At 38.9% G+C, this 21,249-nt stretch overlaps 1 protein-coding gene across 1 annotated transcript in view; it reads right to left on the bottom strand.

Annotated features, from left to right (window-relative positions):
- TMEM132C (transmembrane protein 132C) overlaps positions 1–21,249 on the bottom strand; it is a 444,928-nt gene that overhangs the window by 46,292 nt on the left and 377,387 nt on the right. Inside the window, exon 5 of the mRNA XM_075274803.1 lies at positions 10,865–11,008. Within this exon, the coding sequence (XP_075130904.1) occupies positions 10,865–11,008 (144 nt within the window). The remainder of the gene's footprint in view (positions 1–10,864; positions 11,009–21,249) is intronic.

The following is a 21,249-nucleotide window of genomic DNA, read 5'->3' as shown; positions in this document are numbered from 1 at the left end:
GCGTGGTAAAGTGCGCCAAAATTCGATTCCCCTCCCACCTTCCCTGGCGCCTTTTTTGCACCAATAACAGCGCAGGGGAGGTGGGACAGGAACTACGACACTGGGGGCATTGAAAAAAATTGGAAAAAGTCATTGGCTGCCGAAATCAGGTGACCTCCATTTTAGACGAATAGTGGATTTCAAATCCGGGTCATATGAGAATGTGAACTTTGTGACTATGAGACAGGGATAGCTGTACAGGCAGGGATAGCTAGGGATAACCTTTATTTAGGGGGGAATGTTATTAAAAATAACTTTTTGGGGCTCTATCGGGTGTGTAATTGTGATTTTTGTGAGATAAACTTTTTCCCATAGGGATGCATTGGCCAGCGCTGATTGGCCGAATTCCGTACTCTGGCCAATCAGTGCTGGCCAATGCATTCTATTAGCTTGATGAAGCAGAGTGTGCACAAGGGTTCAAGCGCACCCTCGGCTCTGATGTAGCAGAGCTGAGGCTGCACAAGGGTTCAAGCGCACCCTTGGCTCTGATGTAGGAGAGCCGAGGGTGCACTTGAACCCTTGTGCACCCTCGGCTCTGCTACATCAGAGCCGAGGGTGCGCTTGAACCCTTGTGCACACTCTGCTTCATCAAGCTAATAGAATGCATTGGCCAGCGCTGATTGGCCAATGCATTCTATTTGCCCGATGAAGTAGAGCTGAATGTGTGTGCTAAGCACACACATTCAGCTCTACTTCATCGGGCTAATAGAATTCATTGGCCAGCGCTGATTGGCCAGAGTACGGAATTCGGCCAATCAGCGCTGGCTCTGCTGGAGGAGGCGGAGTCTAAGATCGCTCCACACCAGTCTCCATTCAGGTCCGACCTTAGACTCCGCCTCCTCCAGCAGAGCCAGCGCTGATTGGCCGAATTCCGTACTCTGGCCAATCAGCACTGGCTAATGCATTGTATTGGCGTGATGAAGCAGTGCTGAATGTGTGTGCTTAGCACACACATTCAGCTCTACTTCATCGGGCTAATAGAATGCATTGGCCAGCGCTGATTGGCCAGAGTACGGAATTCGGCCAATCAGCGCTGGCTCTGCTGGAGGAGGCGGAGTCTAAGATCGCTCCACACCAGTCTCCATTCAGGTCCGACCTTAGACTCCGCCTCCTCCAGCAGAGCCAGCGCTGATTGGCCGAATTCCGTACTCTGGCCAATCAGCACTGGCTAATGCATTGTATTGGCGTGATGAAGCAGTGCTGAATGTGTGTGCTTAACACACACATTCAGCTCTACTTCATCGGGCTAATAGAATGCATTGGCCAATCAGCGCTGGCCAATGCATTCTATTAGCGTGAACTGAGTTTGCACAGGGGTTCTAGTGCACCCTCGGCTCTGCTACATCAGATTGCTACATCTGATGTAGCAGTGCCGAGTGTGCATCAGATGTGTAGTTGAGCAAAACTGACTCAGCACTGCTAAGTCTCTGCATTCGCATAGGAATGCATTGGCCAGCCTTCGGCCAATCAGCGCTGGCTCTGCCGGAGGAGGCGGAGTCTAAGGTCGGACCTGAATGGAGACTGGTGTGGAGCGATCTTAGACTCCGCCTCCTCCAGCAGAGCCAGCGCTGATTGGTCGAGTTCCGTACTCTGGCCAATCAGCACTGGCCAATGCATTTCTATGGGGAAAAGTTAGCTTGCGAAAATCGCAAACTGACAGGGATTTCCATGAAATAAAGTGACTTTTATGCCCCCAGACATGCTTCCCCTGCTGTCCCAGTGTCATTCCAGGGTGTTGGTATCATTTCCTGGGGTGTCATAGTGGACTTGGTGACCCTCCAGACACGAATTTGGGTTTCCCCCTTAACGAGTTTATGTTCCCCATAGACTATAATGGGGTTCGAAACCCATTCGAACACTCGAACAGTGAGCGGCTGTTCGAATCGAATTTCGAACCTCGAACATTTTAGTGTTCGCTCATCTCTAAACATTATGAAATATGCAATGGTACTTGCATGTTTTTTTGGCATTCTTGAAAGGGGGTCTTTCATCACCTCCAACAAGTAAGTTATCAACTATTAGGTTCAGGTACACTGATTCTGGCACAGTTGGAATTTTTTTCTATAGTCCCCACCTTTCCCAAGCAATCATTGCTGTTAGATTTGGTACCTGATATGCTATTTGGTATACAGATGTGCTATCTATATTTATACAGAAGGTAAATAGCACATCAGCCATCAGAACTCAGGAATAGTGGGGGCTTGAAAAACAATTCCAACTGTGCTGGAATCAGTGGAGAGGAGTCCATTAACTGATATTAAGAACTTGAATGGGTAGCTGGCCAATAAAACCCAATGAGCTCTTCCCAGTGTTTTTTCACAAATGCAAACCCCAAGAATAGTGTGAATAGTTAATTCAAAGTTTATACTGAAAGTTCGATTGGAAATGTGCTACAGATGTGCTGTGCATGTGTAGCAGATTAACCCCCAAATTACTTCCATTAGTTCCAGCTATTCTGTGCTATGCTATGAGGGGTGTTCAATATGTTATCTACAACAGTATGTTCTGTCAGTGTTAGAAAGTTAAAGGGATTCTAGCATTAGAAAATGACATTTTGAAGTAATGGCATGTTGAAATAACCTTCAAAAAGGCTATTCTACTCCTACCTCTCTTTCTTCCATGCTCCCTGCCGTTTCTGTAAAAAAGCGTTTCTTCTGATATGCAAATTATACTCAGGGAGCACAGGAGGCGTTCCCCCTGTGCTCCGAACACATCAGTGTCATCTACTGCTCGCCACCCCTTAGTGCCTCCTGTTCACTCCCCTCATCTTCTCATCATCTTCAGCCTTCTGTAGGCATCCAATGTTGCACTATATGCAGTTAAAAGATTGAAATTGTGCAATAGACCAACACAAAATTGCCGACTGAGCATGTGCAATCGGCTCTGACCGAACCGAAGTGGCAGAATTGAGTCTGTGGGATTTCAAGTAACTACAGAGCAGCATGATTCCTGCATCATTCCTGAGCATAATTTGTATATTAGAAGAAATGCTTTATCACAGAAACGGCAGGAAGCACAAGAGAATGAGAGGTAGGAGTAGAATACACTTTTTAAAGGCTATTCCAATGTGCCATTACTTCAAAAAATCATTTTATAATGATAAAATCCCTTTAAGCTAACATCTGCAAGGAGTTTGTATGTTCTCCCCGTGTTTGCGTGGGTTTCCTCCGGGTACTCCAGTTTCCTCCCACACACCAAAGACATACTGATAAGGAATGTAGATTGTGAGCCCTATATGGGACAGTGACTGTCAATATCTGTAAAGCGCTGCGGAATATGATGGCGCTATATAAGTAAGCAAAATAAATAAATAAAATTTACGCTTGTCTGTACAGGTTAAGACATGTCTAGACATGCAACATACACAATAGCAGCTCAGTCTGATGAAAGCACTGGAAGTGACAGGATGGCAAATGCAGTACATTGTGGATCTCCAAAGAATTTGAGGGATTTTGGGCCTTGTTCTATGATTAAATTCCTTATAAAGGAAAAAAAGAAGCCTAAAGAAATCCATGAAAGGATGATTACTGAATGGTGATGATGAACCTTTCTAATTCTAGTTTGAATGGGGTAGAGAATCACTGTCGAAGGATCTTCAGAGGCAATGTGCCATTAAACTATTTAAAAGTACCATAGAGGACTGATACCCTGTTCAGCTCCTGCAGCGCAAAATACACAGTGAAAAGTGCAGCACCAAAAACTGAAGTTTTCAGATGTCTACTAACTTTTCAGAAAACTTAGTCTCATTTAACAGAGCATATGATTCAGACCAAAAATGGAATGCACTTTAATTAAAAATTTAGCTGCTTTCTGCTTGAAAAAGTTTTCTAAAGTTCCTGCCACTATGTGTTTCCATGCTAGCTAATTTGCAGTTCACTCCCTGTTACCAAGGAAGTCCCGTCCAAAAATACATTAGATAAGCAATACATCTTCACAGTAATTGAAAGGAGGAGTATCTGGTCTCTTTACACAGCAAATGTAGATGGGAGTGGTTGATTCTCCATGGAGTCTCCAAATACGTTTGCTGAAACTGTTTATTTTGCAGTATCCCACAGTTTCCAATGTAAGAAAATCTACTTATGTACGTCTATCTACCTCTGGCTGCTTGTGTGATTACAAATAGGGTGTTATTCACAGACAGCAAGCAGCTTTACTGACTTTGTTCATAGATTGCTCTATTCCTGTTTTAGTGATCTTATAGGCTGCACGATATCGTCATATATTTTCAGTCCATTATTCCTGAATCTCCCATATCATGCACACTTAGGCTTTTCTCAGCTATTTCTTTGCTATTGTACAGTTACTCTTGGCAGAATTTCATAAAATACTCAAGTATCAGTAGTAATCTATAGGGGAGGGGAGAAGATGCTCTTTATTGTACATACCCCCTGCCTCAGAGACAAATGTAAAATGTGCTGCAGCCATAACGTGATTATTAGCAGCATAAAAACCTCATAGGGCACCATGTATAAAGGCTTATACAGCCATAGAAAAGACTGCCCAGCAAGACCTTCCAGATATTTCAACTTTTCATGAAAACCTAGGTACCCTGAATTCACTGGGTACTTGCTGGCACTGAAGTACATTGCAGATTTTTCACATACAGTTCAATGACAGAGAATCTGTTATGGAAAATCCATAGTCTATCTACTGTGTGTGAACACACCCTAGATGTGACACAATTGGGGTTGAGCCAAACTTGACTTTTCAGGATTGATTTTGAAATCCGATTTCCGATCATTTTTCATTCGAACCCGATCTCGATCCCAATGCAAGTCAATGGGATTTTTTTTACTAATCGGAGATCGGATTTTAAAAGCAATCCTATCACTATACAGCATGGAATCTAACAATTGAACGCTTTAATTGTCAGAATCCACGCTGTGTAGTGAATTTTTTTAATCACTAAGTAGACAGAGGATTTTTTTTAATCCTCTGGCTACTTAGTCCCCCCTGGTGTCCACTTATCTGAAGAGATGGCTGGTCCGGTGCTCGGTGTTCTTGGTCTTCTTTGCCTCGCTGTCCCCGCCTCCCAGGTTAGTGTTTAAAGAGCTAGGAAGGCGGGGCTTGTAGCTTAGGAGAGTGTGGGCGGGAACAGGGCAGGGAGCCGTGACGTCTCCCCTCCCAGTACCCGACCACACTCTCCGAACCCGCCCACACTCTCCTAACCTGGGAGGCAGGGGACAGCGAGGCGAAGAAGAATGAGAAGACCGGGCACCGGACCAGCCATCTCTTCAGGTAAGTAGCTACTAGAGATGTTAGCTAGTCTCCCATTAGAATGAATGGGAGACTAGCTAGCAAAGCATTGTGGGAAATTATCACCTAAAAAGATCGTGTTCGGGATTCCGATCGCAATCGTGAATTTTTCTCGATCGCCGATCAGAATTCCGAACACGATCTCTCAACCCTAGACACAATCTGATGGCGTTGCTGACAAAGACGTTAACAGAGCCCAGTGTAGGAGAAGAAAATTAACTTGTTTTTCCTGTAGTATAAAGATTTTTCTAATCTGAATAATGTAACAAATCTTGTATTGCATTAACTATAGAGAGATGTTTCATTAAACAGAGTAAAATATGTTGAATAATGTGATCATCTATTCGGTGCCTAAAATGTCATGTATGCTAACCTGGGCCAACAAATAAATAAATCTCAATATTGTGAATGCACAAAAAACTGTATGATATCTAAGCCATGAAGCACAGATTCTGATAATACACTCTGCTTTACTTCCTGACTTCATTATAAAGTATTTTTTCTCATAGCCTTCTCGGCTAACCTTCACTGGGTCATTTGATTTTCTACAAGTGGTATTGTATTTCAGCCCCCTTTTAATCATACAATTGGAAGACTGGAGCTGCATCAAATGCATTGAGTTTATTACAAACAACCTTTGTGCCCTAAGCCAAGGATGTACTGGGCACACTCACATATTTATCATGCAGACTCCTAAAGCTTCATGATTAATCTGAGTTATGTCTACCTGAAATAAATGCTTTATTGAAGACTAGATAATCCTCTGAGGTCCACCAGAAAATAATATATTTATAGGTTAGTCATAAATATAGACTTGGATGCTGCCCATATCTGTAGAACTGCTCTGTGTAAACTTAATAATGTCTTTTATGACAGCAATTCCTGTGTACCTATTGATGCAGATGGATTCAGAGCCATCATGAAGATGAATTCAATAATCCAGAAAAAGGACCCTGTGCATAAAACAGATGTAGCAAAGTAATTGTTTATTCAAACAATTGTTCTGTTTTTACACACATCCATGTAAAGTGGACACATTTGTCAGTCAGTTGTGCGTCTTATTCACATGAGTGTGAAAAACAACCAGGTAACGGCCAATTTTTAACAGCCATCACATGACCCCTTGACAGTCCAAGGTTCACATGTGACCCCTTGACAGTCATCACATGTCTTGGTTTTGTATCCATCAAAACCGAAAAAGAGCATGTCAGTTTTTATAACATGTAAATATGCAGCCTGGTGGCCCTGTGGTTAGCACAGATGCCTTATAGCGCTGGAGTCCTTGGTGTGAATCCCTATGTTTGTGTGGGTTTATTTTGGTTTGCTCCCAAACTCCAAAGACATACTGATAGGGAACTTAAATTGTGAGCCAACTTCGGACAATGTTGACAATATAATGGTGCTCGGTAAGTAATAACAGACATGAGAATACGGCCATTCACTCTTGTATTAAAATGGCTGCCATGTGCCCTTATTTCACTGTGATATGATTAAAGCCTTGCACTTAATGTATTAATAACACTATGTTAACAGACAGTACATTATAATACAACATTCAGGTAATGTAAATTTAATGTATAGTTTTCCTCAATCCATTACAGGTTCAGTTCAGTCTCAGTATAGTATTTTCTACTGTTAATGTTTAAAGGGATTGACCAGACAACCATTAGAGGTTTGCCGGAGAGTTTCTAAACAAATTGTCCAAGTGCAGGACACGGTGAAACATAAAGAAATAACCTATGCTTATCTGTTGAATGTCCCAAGCTCCAGCACCATAACTCCATTTCTCACCAGTCCTGCATCGGTGACTATTCGTGTTTATCATTTATGTTAACACTGAGACCAAGGTTGGACTAAAGTTATCATGTGAATGCTGAATAAGATACCATTGCTGCAGAACCAGCAGGGACCAGAGTAACAGTATCAATGTATGATACTTCCTACCCTTCACCAATTTAAAAAAAAAAATCTCGGACAACCCCTTTAATGACTGGCTTGGATAAACAGTTTGCATGGCTATATTTACAGCAGTGATAGGGCATCTATCCTATTTGTTCTTTCTCTGATGACCCAGATACTGCCCTACCCAATCTGTAACATGTTATAGTAGATTATACCAGGGAGGAATCGAGAATACATTATGAGTTGTGACTGGTGAAAGGGTGTTAGGGTTCCATCAAATAAAGCTTTATTTAGTGCATAATGAAAAGCTATCCAAATCTTTTTTTAATCAGTTTTTCATGGTTTTGAAGATCTATGTTTTTTAGCGGTTGCTATTTCACATGCTATTGCTTTATTGATGTTACTATTGAGTGTAGGAGAGAGGTTAATTCACATTTTATTTTACTATACATTAGGTAATATTTTCATGATAATCACTGGTTTGGAGAAAAATGTGTAGAAAAGGTTGTAAATATTGATTAAAAATCTTAACTTTAAAACTATTAATAAAATTTTAGTGGTTTCCAAATACTTTCCCCAACTTCTGGGGGGATTTATGGACGCTCTATTTGGACACTATCCCAACGGGTGGACAAGGTATTGTTTTCCTACATGGAGTATTTCTAAAAATTCCCATTCACTTCTCTTTCACTTTCAGACATTGTAAAAAATGGTGAAAGGGATTTATAAATATCCAAAGTGTAAAAAGTGAAGCACAGTAGCTACCATATATACTGTAATTCAGAAGTCTACTTCCAAAGGCAAGGCTTCAGAGCTTTGACTTCATATAAAATTTTGAAAGAAAGGATTAACACTCCGCAAGATCAAGTGAACATTTACATTGTACAATGTACATTTTTAGCCAACATTACAGGGAAACATTTCAGCTCCTCATAGGAGCCATTTCAAGCCTGGTTGTAACTTTCCTGTCCTTAGACTCTTTCAGATAACCATGATAAAAAACAGCCATTTTGCATCTGTGGGGCACCCATTTTCCCAAATTCCATACTGATGTGAGTCCACTTCAGGGATCCTCGAAAGCTGATAAACATAGGATGTGTCCTATTTTTTTGACAGCCCTTAAAATGGGCCATCAAAAAACAGGCATGTTAATAGCCCCATTGAAATTGTCTGCCTGAGGCCACCAGCGCCGGAAGAAGACTCGTGAAGTTACCATTCCTGAAGAAGATGGAGGCGGCGCTGAAGAGTTCTCTTGCAGCATTGGGGATTCCCCCAGTGCGGTTTGAACACTGGGGCCCGCCCCCTTTGCTGCGAGAGAACTCATTTGCATACAGAAGAAAACCGGGATTTATACTGAACGGCGGCACAGAGAAAACATGTAAAAGTAGGAGAAGAATAGCCTTTCTTAAGGCTATTCCTATGTGATAGTCAAAAAAAATTGTGTTTTAATGATAGGATCCCTTTAATAATTGACATGTTCAACGATTCAGAAAAAAATATCATCGGTTATGTCATATCATTGGGGGCCTGACCATTAGCTCATCCAGCGATCAAGAGAACGGAAGACTGAAAATATCCCTGCATCTTCCAATTCCTATTCCAAAGAACCACTGGGTTTGTGGCTGCTCTTAGGTATGTAGTTTCCGGTGTGTTTCTAATAAAGCGTGATTTCCTACAAGTTGGATTTAGCACAGTACTGTTTGGCACAACTAATCCGTTATCAGATAAAGTTGTTACTTTGGTCGCCATATACTATTTCCACACTAACCCCCCCAGCAGTTAGTGGAGGTAACTTTCCATCTGACCACCGCAAGAGGAGTACACCCCAATGAAGGGATTCCCTTTGGGTGTCTACAACGGAATACTCCCAGTACCTTGGTGCACCATACATATTGTTACTTGTCAAAATAAAAGTGACATGGCACATACAGTCCTATGAAAAAGTTTGGGCACCCCTATTAATCTTAATCATTTTTAGTTCTAAATATTTTGGTGTTTATAACAGCCATTTCAGTTTGATATATCTAATAACTGATGGACACAGTAATATTTCAGGATTGAAATGAGGTTTATTGTACTAACAGAAAATGTGCAATATGCATTAAACCAAAATTTGACCGGTGCAAAAGTATGGGCACCTCAACAGAAAAGTGACATTAATATTTAGTAGATCCTCCTTTTGAAAAGATAACAGCCTCTAGTCGCTTCCTGTAGCTTTTAATCAGTTCCTGGATCCTGGATGAAGGTATTTTGGACAAACAATTCAAGTTCAGTTAAGTTAGATGGTCGCCGAGCATGGACAGCCCGCTTCAAATCATCCCACAGATGTTCAATGATATTCAGGTCTGGGGACTGGGATGGCCATTCCAGAACATTGTAATTGCTCCTCTGCATGAATGCCTGAGGATTTGGAGCGGTGTTTTGGATCATTGTCTTGCTGAAATATCCATCCCCGGCGTAACTTCAACTTCATCACTGATTCTTGAACATTATTCTCAAGAATCTGCTGATACTGAGTGGAATCCATGCGACTCTCAACTTTAACAAGATTCCCGATGCCGGCATTGGCCACACAGCTCCAAAGCATGATGGAACCTCCACCAAATTTTACAGTGGGTAGCATGTGTTTTTCTTGGAATGCTGTTTCTTTTTGGACGCCATGCATAACACCTTTTTTTTTATAACCAAACAACTCAATTTTCTCTGAGACAACTTTTTGTATCCTTCCGCTGAACAACTATGTTGAACAATCTTTGTTTTCAGATCATTTGAGAGTTGTTTTGAGTAGCCCATGATGCCACTCTTCAGAGGAGATTCAAATAGGAGATCAACTTGCAATTGGCCACCTTAAATACCTTTTCTTATGATTGGATACATCTGGCTATGAAGTTCAAAGCTCACTGAGGTTACAAAACCAATTTTGTGCTTCAGTAAGTCAGTAAAAAGTAGTTAGGGGAATTCAAATCAATAAAATGATAAGGGTGCCCATACTTTTGCACAGGTCAAATTTTGGTTTAATGCATATTGCACATTTTCTGTTAGTACAATAAACCTCATTTCAATCCTGAAATATTACTGTGTCCATCAGTTATTAGATATATCAAACTGAAATGGCTGTTGCAAACACCAAAATATTTAGAACAAAAAATGATTAAGATTAATAGGGGTGCCCAAACTTTTTCATAGGACTGTATATGTCTATTCCAAGTCAACCATCCCTATGAAGGAGCCACATTGAACACCATTCTAGTCCCTCTTAAATAGACATAATGCTCATAATAATTACAGGTCAATACCATCAGTGAATGTGTCTGCATAAAATCCTGACAATCGAGAGAAATGTGTCAGACTCAGCTCCCTGCTAATGCTATGGGACCTTCTGTCCCTGATCTTAGCCCAAGCCATTAAATTCAGTCTGATAATTGTGTAATATTGTTAACAACAATGTATCAAGAGAAGGTTTTTGATGTGCTCAATAAACTTTTCCCATATTAGTTTTCCATTGGGTGGAGGAAATGTTATCATAGACAAATGAATTGCCAGCAGGGATGTTTCTTATATATTATATCTTTCTGCTTATTTGCTCACCTGTAGACAGTTTTAGCGCCATCACTAGGGCGTTATAGTATGTCCTACTGTAAATGATAAAGGCTATATGGCCACTTACTTTCACCACATCCTCATCTGAAGATTTGCATTCCACTAGTTCTGAAATATCCGTCACAGACGAATTTTCTTCAACTGAAACAACTTTTACTGGCACTGCTACTGTCTTTCCTGTGAGGATTGCAGTATTCAAAATTTCTGTGTCCTGCAAAGAAATACAGAATATTGTTAAAATCATGTAAGTAGTTATAGCATGTATGAAGTAAAGACATTTGTCATAAATACATGTGATATATGATATAAAGCAGTGGCGTAACTACCGGGGTAGCAGGGGTAGCAGCTGCCACAGGGCCTGGGACATTAGGGGTATAGCGACAGTTGCTACCCCTGCAGTTCTTTTCTTTTTTTAATAGGCCGTTACTGGCTGATCAGTAAGTGACACCGCGGGCCCCACAAGCACTATCATTATACCTGGGCAGACCCCTGAGTATAATGATCGGATGCTCCAGAAAGGTAAAGGAACATAAAAAACATGTTTCTTAGCTTTCCATGCTCCGGACAGGCTTCGGGCCTAGTTGTGTGACGTCCCGGACGTCACATGACTGGGGCCTGCGTCCCGGGTCATGTGACGTGAGTACGTCATTAAAGAAGGCCGACACCACCAAAGACTGCAGCGGAGTGAGAGATAGGTAAGTAATAGTGTTTTCTTGTAATAGTGTTTTTGTATCCCCCCGAGTCTCCGATTATTATAGAATATAATAATTGTTCATGGGTGTTCATTATGGGGCATAATACTGTGTTCAGGGGCCACTATGGGGCCTAATATTGTCTGCAGTGGCCACTATGGTATATAATACTGTGTACAGGGGCCAATATGGGGCATAATACTGTGTGCAGGGGCTACAATGGGGCATAATACTATGTGCAGGGGCCACAATAGGGCATAATACTGTGTGCAGGGGCCAGTATGGTACATAATACTGTGTACAGGGGCACTATGGGGCATAATACTGTGTACAGGGGCCACTATGGGGCATAATACTGTGTGCAGGCGCCACTATGGGGCATAATACTGTGTTCAGGGGCCACTATGGTGCATCATACTGTGTACAGGGCCACTATGGGGCATAATACTGTGTGCAGGGGCCACTATGGGGCATAATACAGGGCGCAGAAATGCAGTGGGGGGCTGGTCGGTTGAGGTCTTCAGTGTCGGTCAGGAAGGGGTGGGGGGCATGAAAAAAGTTTGCCACAGGGCTCCGCTATTCCTAGTTACGCCACTGATATAAAGTGTCCTTATGGCTGTATAACCACTGGAATATACTAGAAATGCCATTTCTGCCTATTTGATCAGGTAATAATAGCCTTTGTTCATCATCTTATAATGAACCTCCAATACATTAGTACATCTGGATATCTTGTGTGCCCATAGTAAAGCTCTGTTGCAACCTTTTTCCATCAACTCCATGGCCTCGGTCCTTTTCCCAGTATCTTGGAGATCTCTCTCTTCTAACAATATCATATAGATGAGTTTGATATTTTTCAAAGTTCCTCCAGGTAAACCTTGTAGGAAATGTAACAAATCTATAGGGATCATTATATCCTTGTTTCTCTACTTTAGACTTTATGTTGCCTATTTTTCAGATAACCTTGATGCTATTGATCACCATGCATTACTATATGCTATCTTCATTTGACAATAAACAATTTTAACAAGAAAAACAATTGTCATAACCACTTATTTATTTTATAGTTAAAAAGATTTCACACCCTTTTACGACTTGTTGAAAAGCCCATTAAAAATATTTTAGTCCAATATGTCAATTCTAGATTATAATTTAACTAATGCACCATTGTCGTCCTGGCCATTTTTGCTTCCTTGCAATTTGTGACATAAATTCAGTGGCATCATGGCTATTACAGTTTCATCTATGTGTGATGTGCTGACAATAACTCTCCGCTAAACATTTTGTTTCCACTATAATTAATTCCATTCTCAAAATGCCAGGCATGTTTTTTTTCTAGATAAAGTTATATTAGTAAAATGGAAAAGAACAGGAATTTCTAAGGTCAACTATAGCCAAATATTTCAGAAAGCCAAAGATAACTGTACTTGATGTTTTTTCTACCTGGCGTAATTCTCATTCCACTGGGCTGATTCAGAGGGGATGTATAACATTTTTCATACAATTACTTGTGAAATAAATACTAAAAAAAAAAACACAAAATCTAAGATTTTACATAAAAGCAGTCCTGGAAGTTAAATCAATGACTCCTGACTCCTGACATATAGACTACATACCATACATGCTGGTAAACAGTCACATATACACTGGCCAATAAGTATTTGGACACCTATGGTAGAATAGAAAAACAACATTTATTCCTGTTCAATAGTTGGTAGAACCCAGCAGATGGTTCCTTATGGACACAACACTCCCGGATTCCTGTTGAAACTCCTGGTGTATGTGAGCCATCGGTTGGGTGCAGTTTCTCTGGCCAGCACTCGTTGGTCTCTATCTCCCAGTTTCGGGGGTCTGCTGACTCTGGGCACATTCCGACAATCACCGTTCACCTTCCACTTCGTAATATCATAGGCCACTGTCGATTATGGTAATTCAGTTTGCTTGCTATGTCCCTTTAGGATCAACAATTTCTGTGGTACCCCACAATTACCCCTTTCTCAAAACAACTCTGCATGCCTACACAATATTTAACAGTGGAAGGAGTGACGTACATCAGATATCTTCATTTGCATGGGTGTCCAAATACTTATTGGTAGACAGTGTAGATAGATATAAAAGATTCCACACAGAATTTTTTTCTTAAAACAATATAAAAGCATTTGCTAAAAGCTTTTTTACAACATGTAGAAAGTTCCATTCTAAAAGTTCACATTTGACTATTCATAGGTTCCACAAACTGACTTTTCAGTTTCATAGAGTCTTGTAAATGGAAAATAGATTTAATAGACTGTAAATATGTTATCAAGGACAGTTTTATTATGAAGTATACCATCAATGCTCTGTGACATACCGATAAACATGGAATTATACCATAGGTATGTTAGCTGAAAGCTGGTGTATATTGGCAGGGTTCATGTATGGTGACTTTCTGTACAGTGTACCCTATTGTTATGTACCGCTATCTTTGTCTTTACCTATTAAAGATAATTACTGGAGTAGTAAACAACCCAAAATATTAATTACCAATATTATGAGGATATTATAAGAGAAAGTTCAGACCTGGCAGATATGTGTTAAGTGAAAGTTTTACTGTGTATTTTTGTGGCATTCAATCCAAGTTGAAAATCCACAACATTATAGATATACGAATTATGTAAAATTGTCCTCTCAATATGATGCCCTATGTAAGACAGCAAATTATTGCTAGAGAGATGTATTTCTATCGGCCAAAAAGTCTGAAAAATATGGAATTTTCCTTAAAAGAGCGATGAAAGTATATAGTTTACGAGTCCAGTGTATTCCTAGGAAGATCACATCCACCCTTAAGTCAATGCTGCTATATTTAGACCTCCGAGTGATCCAGAGAACAACTAATGTACATTAAAACATATGAGATTTAGCTAGTGGAGTATAATACAACTACATATAATGATACTGGATTTTCAATGTGTACAGCGCCGGTCTATTTCTGGTTATTTCTTGCAAATAATAATATTTATGCTAAAGAGTAGAAGTGCTTAAATATTGAAATACATAAGTGAAATATATGTTGACAATAGTTTGCATCTGAGAAAAGAGTTCCTTTTAGATTGTGTTAGTTTTAGGCATTGTAAAACCAATCTCTATATTATCTAAGATATACAATGCTATTCCTCACTCATCTTCATAATAAGTACAGGCCGCCATAATAAATTGAATTAAAGGGACTATATAACTGTGTTGTGCTGTTTACAGTTTTGGCACTCTATATTGTTAATAATACATTAGCATGCATATAATTTCTTTGCATATACTATATTTCAATGAATATGTAATCACAGTTATCTGTTGATAGCCTCTGGTTTAGCACACCATTGATTAATTCATTAGCAAATTTTTCTTGTTACGCTTATTTTTTATGTTATTTTACGTCTAGTGCTTCATCCATTGTAAAACCAAATGCTTTCACTCCAGCTTCCCTAATGTCTTAATGTACTGTTTAATTAACCACACTTGAGGCTGAGAACAATACTAATGAATAAAGGGTTAACACTACAAGTTGCTAATGAGAATGAAGATGTAATTTATGCATACCACCTACACTCCATGTTTAGACTCTACAAAGGAGATTTGTCCCACTTTTCAGCTAGATAATAAAACTAATACCATGTACGAGTGACATTATCATAAACAAAACCATGGATGCTTCTTACACTGGAGCTTATGTTACTCCAAGGAATAAGCCAATTAATTCTTAGCACTGGTTTGTAGACAATTGCCATTCAGTTGTAAGCCGCAAAGCATTCAAGTGGGACTAATTTAGGTACTAATATAACATTAACTTGGGCTGAATGTGAAGCTAAAATGACAGCTACTAAACCGAACCCGCCAGAGTTTATGGCCTAAGGTATCATTTGGTTACGTTGTGACAAATCTCTTGGTAGGATTACATTGTATTACATCTATCAATTTTATCATTATGTCTTTATGTGTTTTTATTCTCATTTGCATTGTAATGACCAATTATCAGCCATATTCCATGCTGGATACTATAAGAGGAGACTTTTCCAAACAGATGGAATCCTATAGTAAATATTTAGACAGGCCCATTCAGGATTTCAATGGCGTTTCCAGTAGTGTAGTAAATGCAAGTGAAGGTCTCACTAATATATGAGATATATCTGTTTTTATTTAATTTTTTTTTAATTATTCTTGTATTTTGGCTCCTTGGCATACCCATTCTTGACCAAATGACCTACTTTCTCATACTCTAAGGACAAGCAAGAACAATAGAGATAGGAAGATGCTGAAGAAACTAATCTAAATAAAATAATTATTTTACCGCCTAATAATCAACACTATTTAATGGGTACGTTCACTATTGCATTCAATATTTTCCATAGTAATGTTATAATGGCAAGACACAAGTTATCTTAGGACCATGCACGATACCTGTACCTGTTTGATATATTTATATATTTATATCATAGATTTTTCTATCTGCTATTCTGAGCTTGTATGTTCTCTTTCTTGTAATATATTACTGTATTATCCATACTGCTGTAACACACTAAATTTCCCCATTATGGGACTATTAAAGGATTATCTTATCTTATCTTAGCTCCTCCTTCTCTATAATATATTGGCCATGAATGTACAGCATTTCCATGTGACAAGCTCCCTTTAATTATACCAGGATCCACTCGAGCAGTGATCTGCTGAGAGTTGTAGTTTTGCAATAGCTGAAGAGACACACAGTGAAGATCAGTGAACTAGAGGACGACCTGAGCTTAAAGTCACAACTGCTAAAGTACAATAATTCACCTATTGCAAGATCAATACAGAACTGAGCATTTGCAAGTCACACTTTACAACTGAACACAATCCATTTGGCATTTATTTTGCAGTAGCCACAAGTGTGATTAGTGCTAGTCCATAGAACATGCAGTCTGAGGCAAAGCACTTACAATTTGAGGCTGGTAAGAATTTTTGGCAATTATTTTAGAAACAGTACTACATATTTTTAGGTTTTCAACCCACAACTGGCAGGACTGAAGATTAGGAAACAAGAGATATACTACATTATTTAATTAAAATATTTTATCTTTGGAAACAGAATAAAATGTAGAATGACAATGACAGTGCAGACATCTGCATTAATTCAGTGGCCAGTAAATTTAAAATTCAGGCTTTGAAAGATTAAAGGCTGTGTACACCTTTGCAAATATTTTTTTAAATTTTCCTTATGCATCTAATGCGAGAAATGAAGCAACTTGGTGAACATCTTTAATTAAAAATGGCTTTTTATTTTGTTTCTACAGGACCTTTGCAGATAATGTGTCTCCATGCTTCATGGTAACAGACAACAAACAAACCCTGTACAGTCTTATACTGCAGTCATATGCCTTTCTATCTGTTCTTTACTGCCTTCTAACCTACCAAACAATGAGGACACATGTAAGAAGATATGACTCTCCCCCCATTCTTCATCGGCTGCTCCCCTTTGCCAATCCCTTCACTGGTTACCCATTGCCCAGATAATAGAGTTCAAAATACTAACACTGACATACAAATCCATCCACAACCTGTCCCCTCCATATATCTGTGACCTAATTTCCCACTACCTGCCCACACGTAACCTCAGATCCTCCAATGACCTCCTACTCTGCTCTGCCCTCATCCGCTTTTCACACAACCATCTCCAAGATTTCTCCCGTTCATCCCCCATACTCTGGAACTCCCTACCAAGACATATAAAACTGACCCCCACAATCACAGGCTTCAAGAAGGCCCTGAAGACTCACCTATTCAGGAAGGCCTACAACCTCCAATAACACTACTGTCACCACACCACCATCTGTACACTCTCTCCCCTCACCTTCTGTCTCTATCCCTCTTCCCTCATAGATTTTAAGCTCTTACGGGCAGGGTCCTCTACCCCACTGGGCCAGTTTGTCATTGTTAGTGTTATATTTATTTTATATATTTTGCGCACCGTATGTAAACCCTCAAATGTAAAGCACCATGGAATTAATGGTGGTAGATAAATAAATATAATAATAATAATAATAATAATAATAATTGTAATTGCACTATTATACTATACAAGATTTTTCTTGTTGTCTGATAACATGGCGATGCAATGTCTGCAAACAAGCTGTAAATGACAGTAAATTTTAAAGACCTATTGCAAAGTGGCGTCATTGGTCATCTTGGTGGCATTAAGACAATAACAAAATAGCTGTAATGCTGAACATACCCTTTCGATTATGTTTATTTTTTTATATTTTTTTTATTAATATAATTATATAATTTAGATTGTGTGGCCTCTTTATCACCTTCTTAGAAACGTCTCATGATTCTCCATTACCATAATCCAAGTTTCATTACTGCCCTTGCCATACTGAATTACAACAGCCAATACTTGTGAAGTATTTGTCCAATTTAGTGGACATTCTTCTGAATTATGACTTTTTATTTATAGCTAGCATAAGAACAGCCAAATAAAATAGGCTTGAAATCAGGAAACTGTGGCCTTAAGCTGTCTGTAATTTCAGAAGCCTGGCTCATGACATGGCGTCTTTGAAGTACACACAGTTAATATAAATGCATAGAAAAAATAGTTTCAAACTAACCAGTGCTTTGATGTTGAGTATAATATTGCCTGTACTACTAAAATTCAATTACATTATCAGTTAATATTAAAACTCATGCTTCTGCCAAGGAAAAAAATATCAAAAGAAAAAAGTTATATACATAGTTCTCCAGATCTTTTTTTTCCCTGTAATTTAGTATAAAACTCTTGGAAGTTGTCACAATAGTTAGAAAATATTTTTTTTCTTGAATTATCCAGTTATGGATAGTAATGTAAATCTTTTCAACCAGAGTATTTTAAAACACTACTTAAAAGTCTCTCGGTATTTAAAATGGACTGAAGCAAAATTTATCTTTTGAAAAATTAAAGCAGAAATATTGTGGTTAACCTAAAGGAACGCATGTCATACTATTTTTCCTTAACATTGTCTATGAGTTACATCTTGTATTTTTCCCAATATAATTTCATTTTTAAATTCCTACTTTGTTTCATGTTATATTAAGAACACAATAGATAATATAAGAATATATCATATTGTATCGTGTGAATATCAATGAAAAAAATGTAATTGTTAGTATTATTATAACCTTCTAAATATAATGATGCATCTGTATTTATGTAGTGGGGAAGTTAGCTCAGTAGAAGCAGAGGTGTGGACCCAAACAGTCAAGACAGGAACCCAAAATATGCAGCAAACTGGTTTATTTAGAAAAAAAAAAAAAACAGGAAAATAAATAAACCTTGACTTCAGGCACAAAATGAGCAAAACAAAATACAGCCTTAACTTCAGGCAAAAACAAAATAAATACCTGCTCATCTGAGCAACTAACTTAGCAGAACTGATAATCTAACTATACATGTGGCATGTGGCTTACTTCCAGCCACACAAACAAAACAGGAGCAATATTGTCTAACCGGACTCAGAGTTACAGGACAGAACCTCACACCTCCTTTCACCTCATTGTACTGCAGCCTTTTCTGGCCCAGTAATGAGCCAAGGATCTACACCTGGGCTGAGGCCTACTCCAGATCTGCCCTAGACCACACATATGTCAGAAACCTGGAGCTGATATATCTGGACTCCAGCACTCTGCCTGCCACCTACTCACAATGTATTTATCTCTGTTTTCTTATGGAGCCTTTGCACCACTTTTTCAACACATAATAGTGAGTTGCAGCATGCAGGGTTCAGAGTTGCACAAAACACGACCTACTTATCAAACATTTCAAAGATTTTCTTATTAGAAGGCCAAGTTCAGTATGGTAGCTTTTGTCATCTACAGCAACATAATCAATGGGGCATGCAGTCTATTGATGGATCTGGCACATGCCCTACGAGCAGTATGTGACACAGTGCTCATTTGGTGTGCTAATGTCACTGAACCCTCCGACTTCCCTCTACTTTGGCCACAGTTCCATAAAATGAAGTCGGTTATGTAACCAAAAGCTGGTGAGAATACAGGAAAGAACAGTAATAATAAAAGTAATAAATAAAGTTCTTGGAGACGAGGGTATATACCAGTAAAAAAAAGCTTAACCAGTGCAGGAGATACACACAAAAAATGAACTTTATAACCACCCAGAATCTGAGAATCTTAGTGCTTGTTGTGCAGATCTCATTTATGTAGAATGGTCATGTCCAATAACTTTGAAGGGTTTTTTAGGATATAAAACCTATATAGTTTATATAGTGTATCAATCTTCCAGAGACCATTCCATCTTAAAAACAGCTTCACATTTTGTGTAATTTGGGGGGGCGCATATTTATAATTCTGCCTAATTTTTAAAACAATTGTAGACTAGACAATCTTAAAGTGTTCCAGATTTCTCACCATAACTGATTCTGGATAATAAATGTACTGTATTGTTAGTCTAATTTAGTCTTAAACTAGACTAAAGAGATAGACTTGATAGATCCATAAAAACTGACAAAAAAAAATGTACCACAGTTTTTTCAGAAACTAAGCCAATTAATATGTGTAAAGTGAATGAAACATACAAAAATCTCAACACTAGAATAATTGGCACAAATGACACCTACAAAAAACACAGAAACCTGTATTAATAAGTATAAAGTGGAATAAAGTTAGATTAGATTGGTTTGTAAAATCTGGTGCAGTTTAAGAATGTGTAGTCTAATGCTGAACTGTCTAAACGTTAGACAGTTTTAGTGTATGTGCCCCAGTGTGTGCATTGTGCAGCCATCTTTTAATATCACTCTTACTTTGAATATATCTATTTCTCCATCCAGCCTAGTTTATCTGAAGTTTTACGTCTTAGCGTTTTATAATTTGTTTTGAAGTATCTTTAATTCTTATATTTGAAGACTGAAATAAAGAAATAATAGAGGATTATGGTCACCTTTATAATTGGTGTTGGGATTGCATCTATTTTTATTTAGTTTTTTTTTGCTCTTTGAATCAAGATATATCTGAAGTGGAAGAGCCTGGAGCATATGCCTTGTTGGTTTTGGAGAACAGCAATATTAAGAAGAATGAAATCCACTTGAAGGGGAAGCGAAGTATTGCTATTTTTTTTATTACTATTTGCAGAATGTTTTCATGTTGACTCTGTATCCTCCGGCTTTCACATCTATGATATTTCTCTATGTAGACAGACAGTGAAAATGTCATTTGATAGGTTAATATACTCAGTTCCATTTCTACTGATACCTTCTTAAGTTCTCTAAATACCTATAAGGGCTCGTCCACATCTGCGCCCCGGCCTCCGTTATGCAGGTTTCCGTTTCCTGCCCATTTGAATGGGTTTGAAAAACGTCTGGCCGTGAGCGCTGGTGAGCGTTTTGTGCTCTCCGCGGTGAAACCGTTTTTTTTTTAAACCGGACACAAAGTCGGACATGCAGGACTTAGTGTCCGGTTAAAAAAAAATGGTTTCGCCGTGGAGAGCACAAAACACTCAGCGGCGCTCACGGCCGGACACGGTCTGTCAGGTTTCCGTCTCCTGTCTGCAGAAGACGGAAACCTGAAAACGGAAATCGAGCGCTGGTGTGAACACAGCATAAGGAATTGGTCAATTTCCTTATGAATTTTAATATGAAAAGGGGTGCTGGATGTCAGAAGTTGGGGAGTTAGGCTCCCTTACAATTAATATATTGGGCAACAGAAGAGAAGCAAAATGAAATTTTTTCCCAAGTAAAAGAAAACTCAACTAGCACTGTATATGCAA

This window comes from Leptodactylus fuscus, chromosome 1, assembly GCF_031893055.1.
Source record: "Leptodactylus fuscus isolate aLepFus1 chromosome 1, aLepFus1.hap2, whole genome shotgun sequence".
NCBI lineage: Eukaryota > Metazoa > Chordata > Amphibia > Anura > Leptodactylidae > Leptodactylus > Leptodactylus fuscus.
Note: the sequence above shows the minus strand (reverse complement) of the source record. Positions and strands in the feature narration are given on the sequence as shown.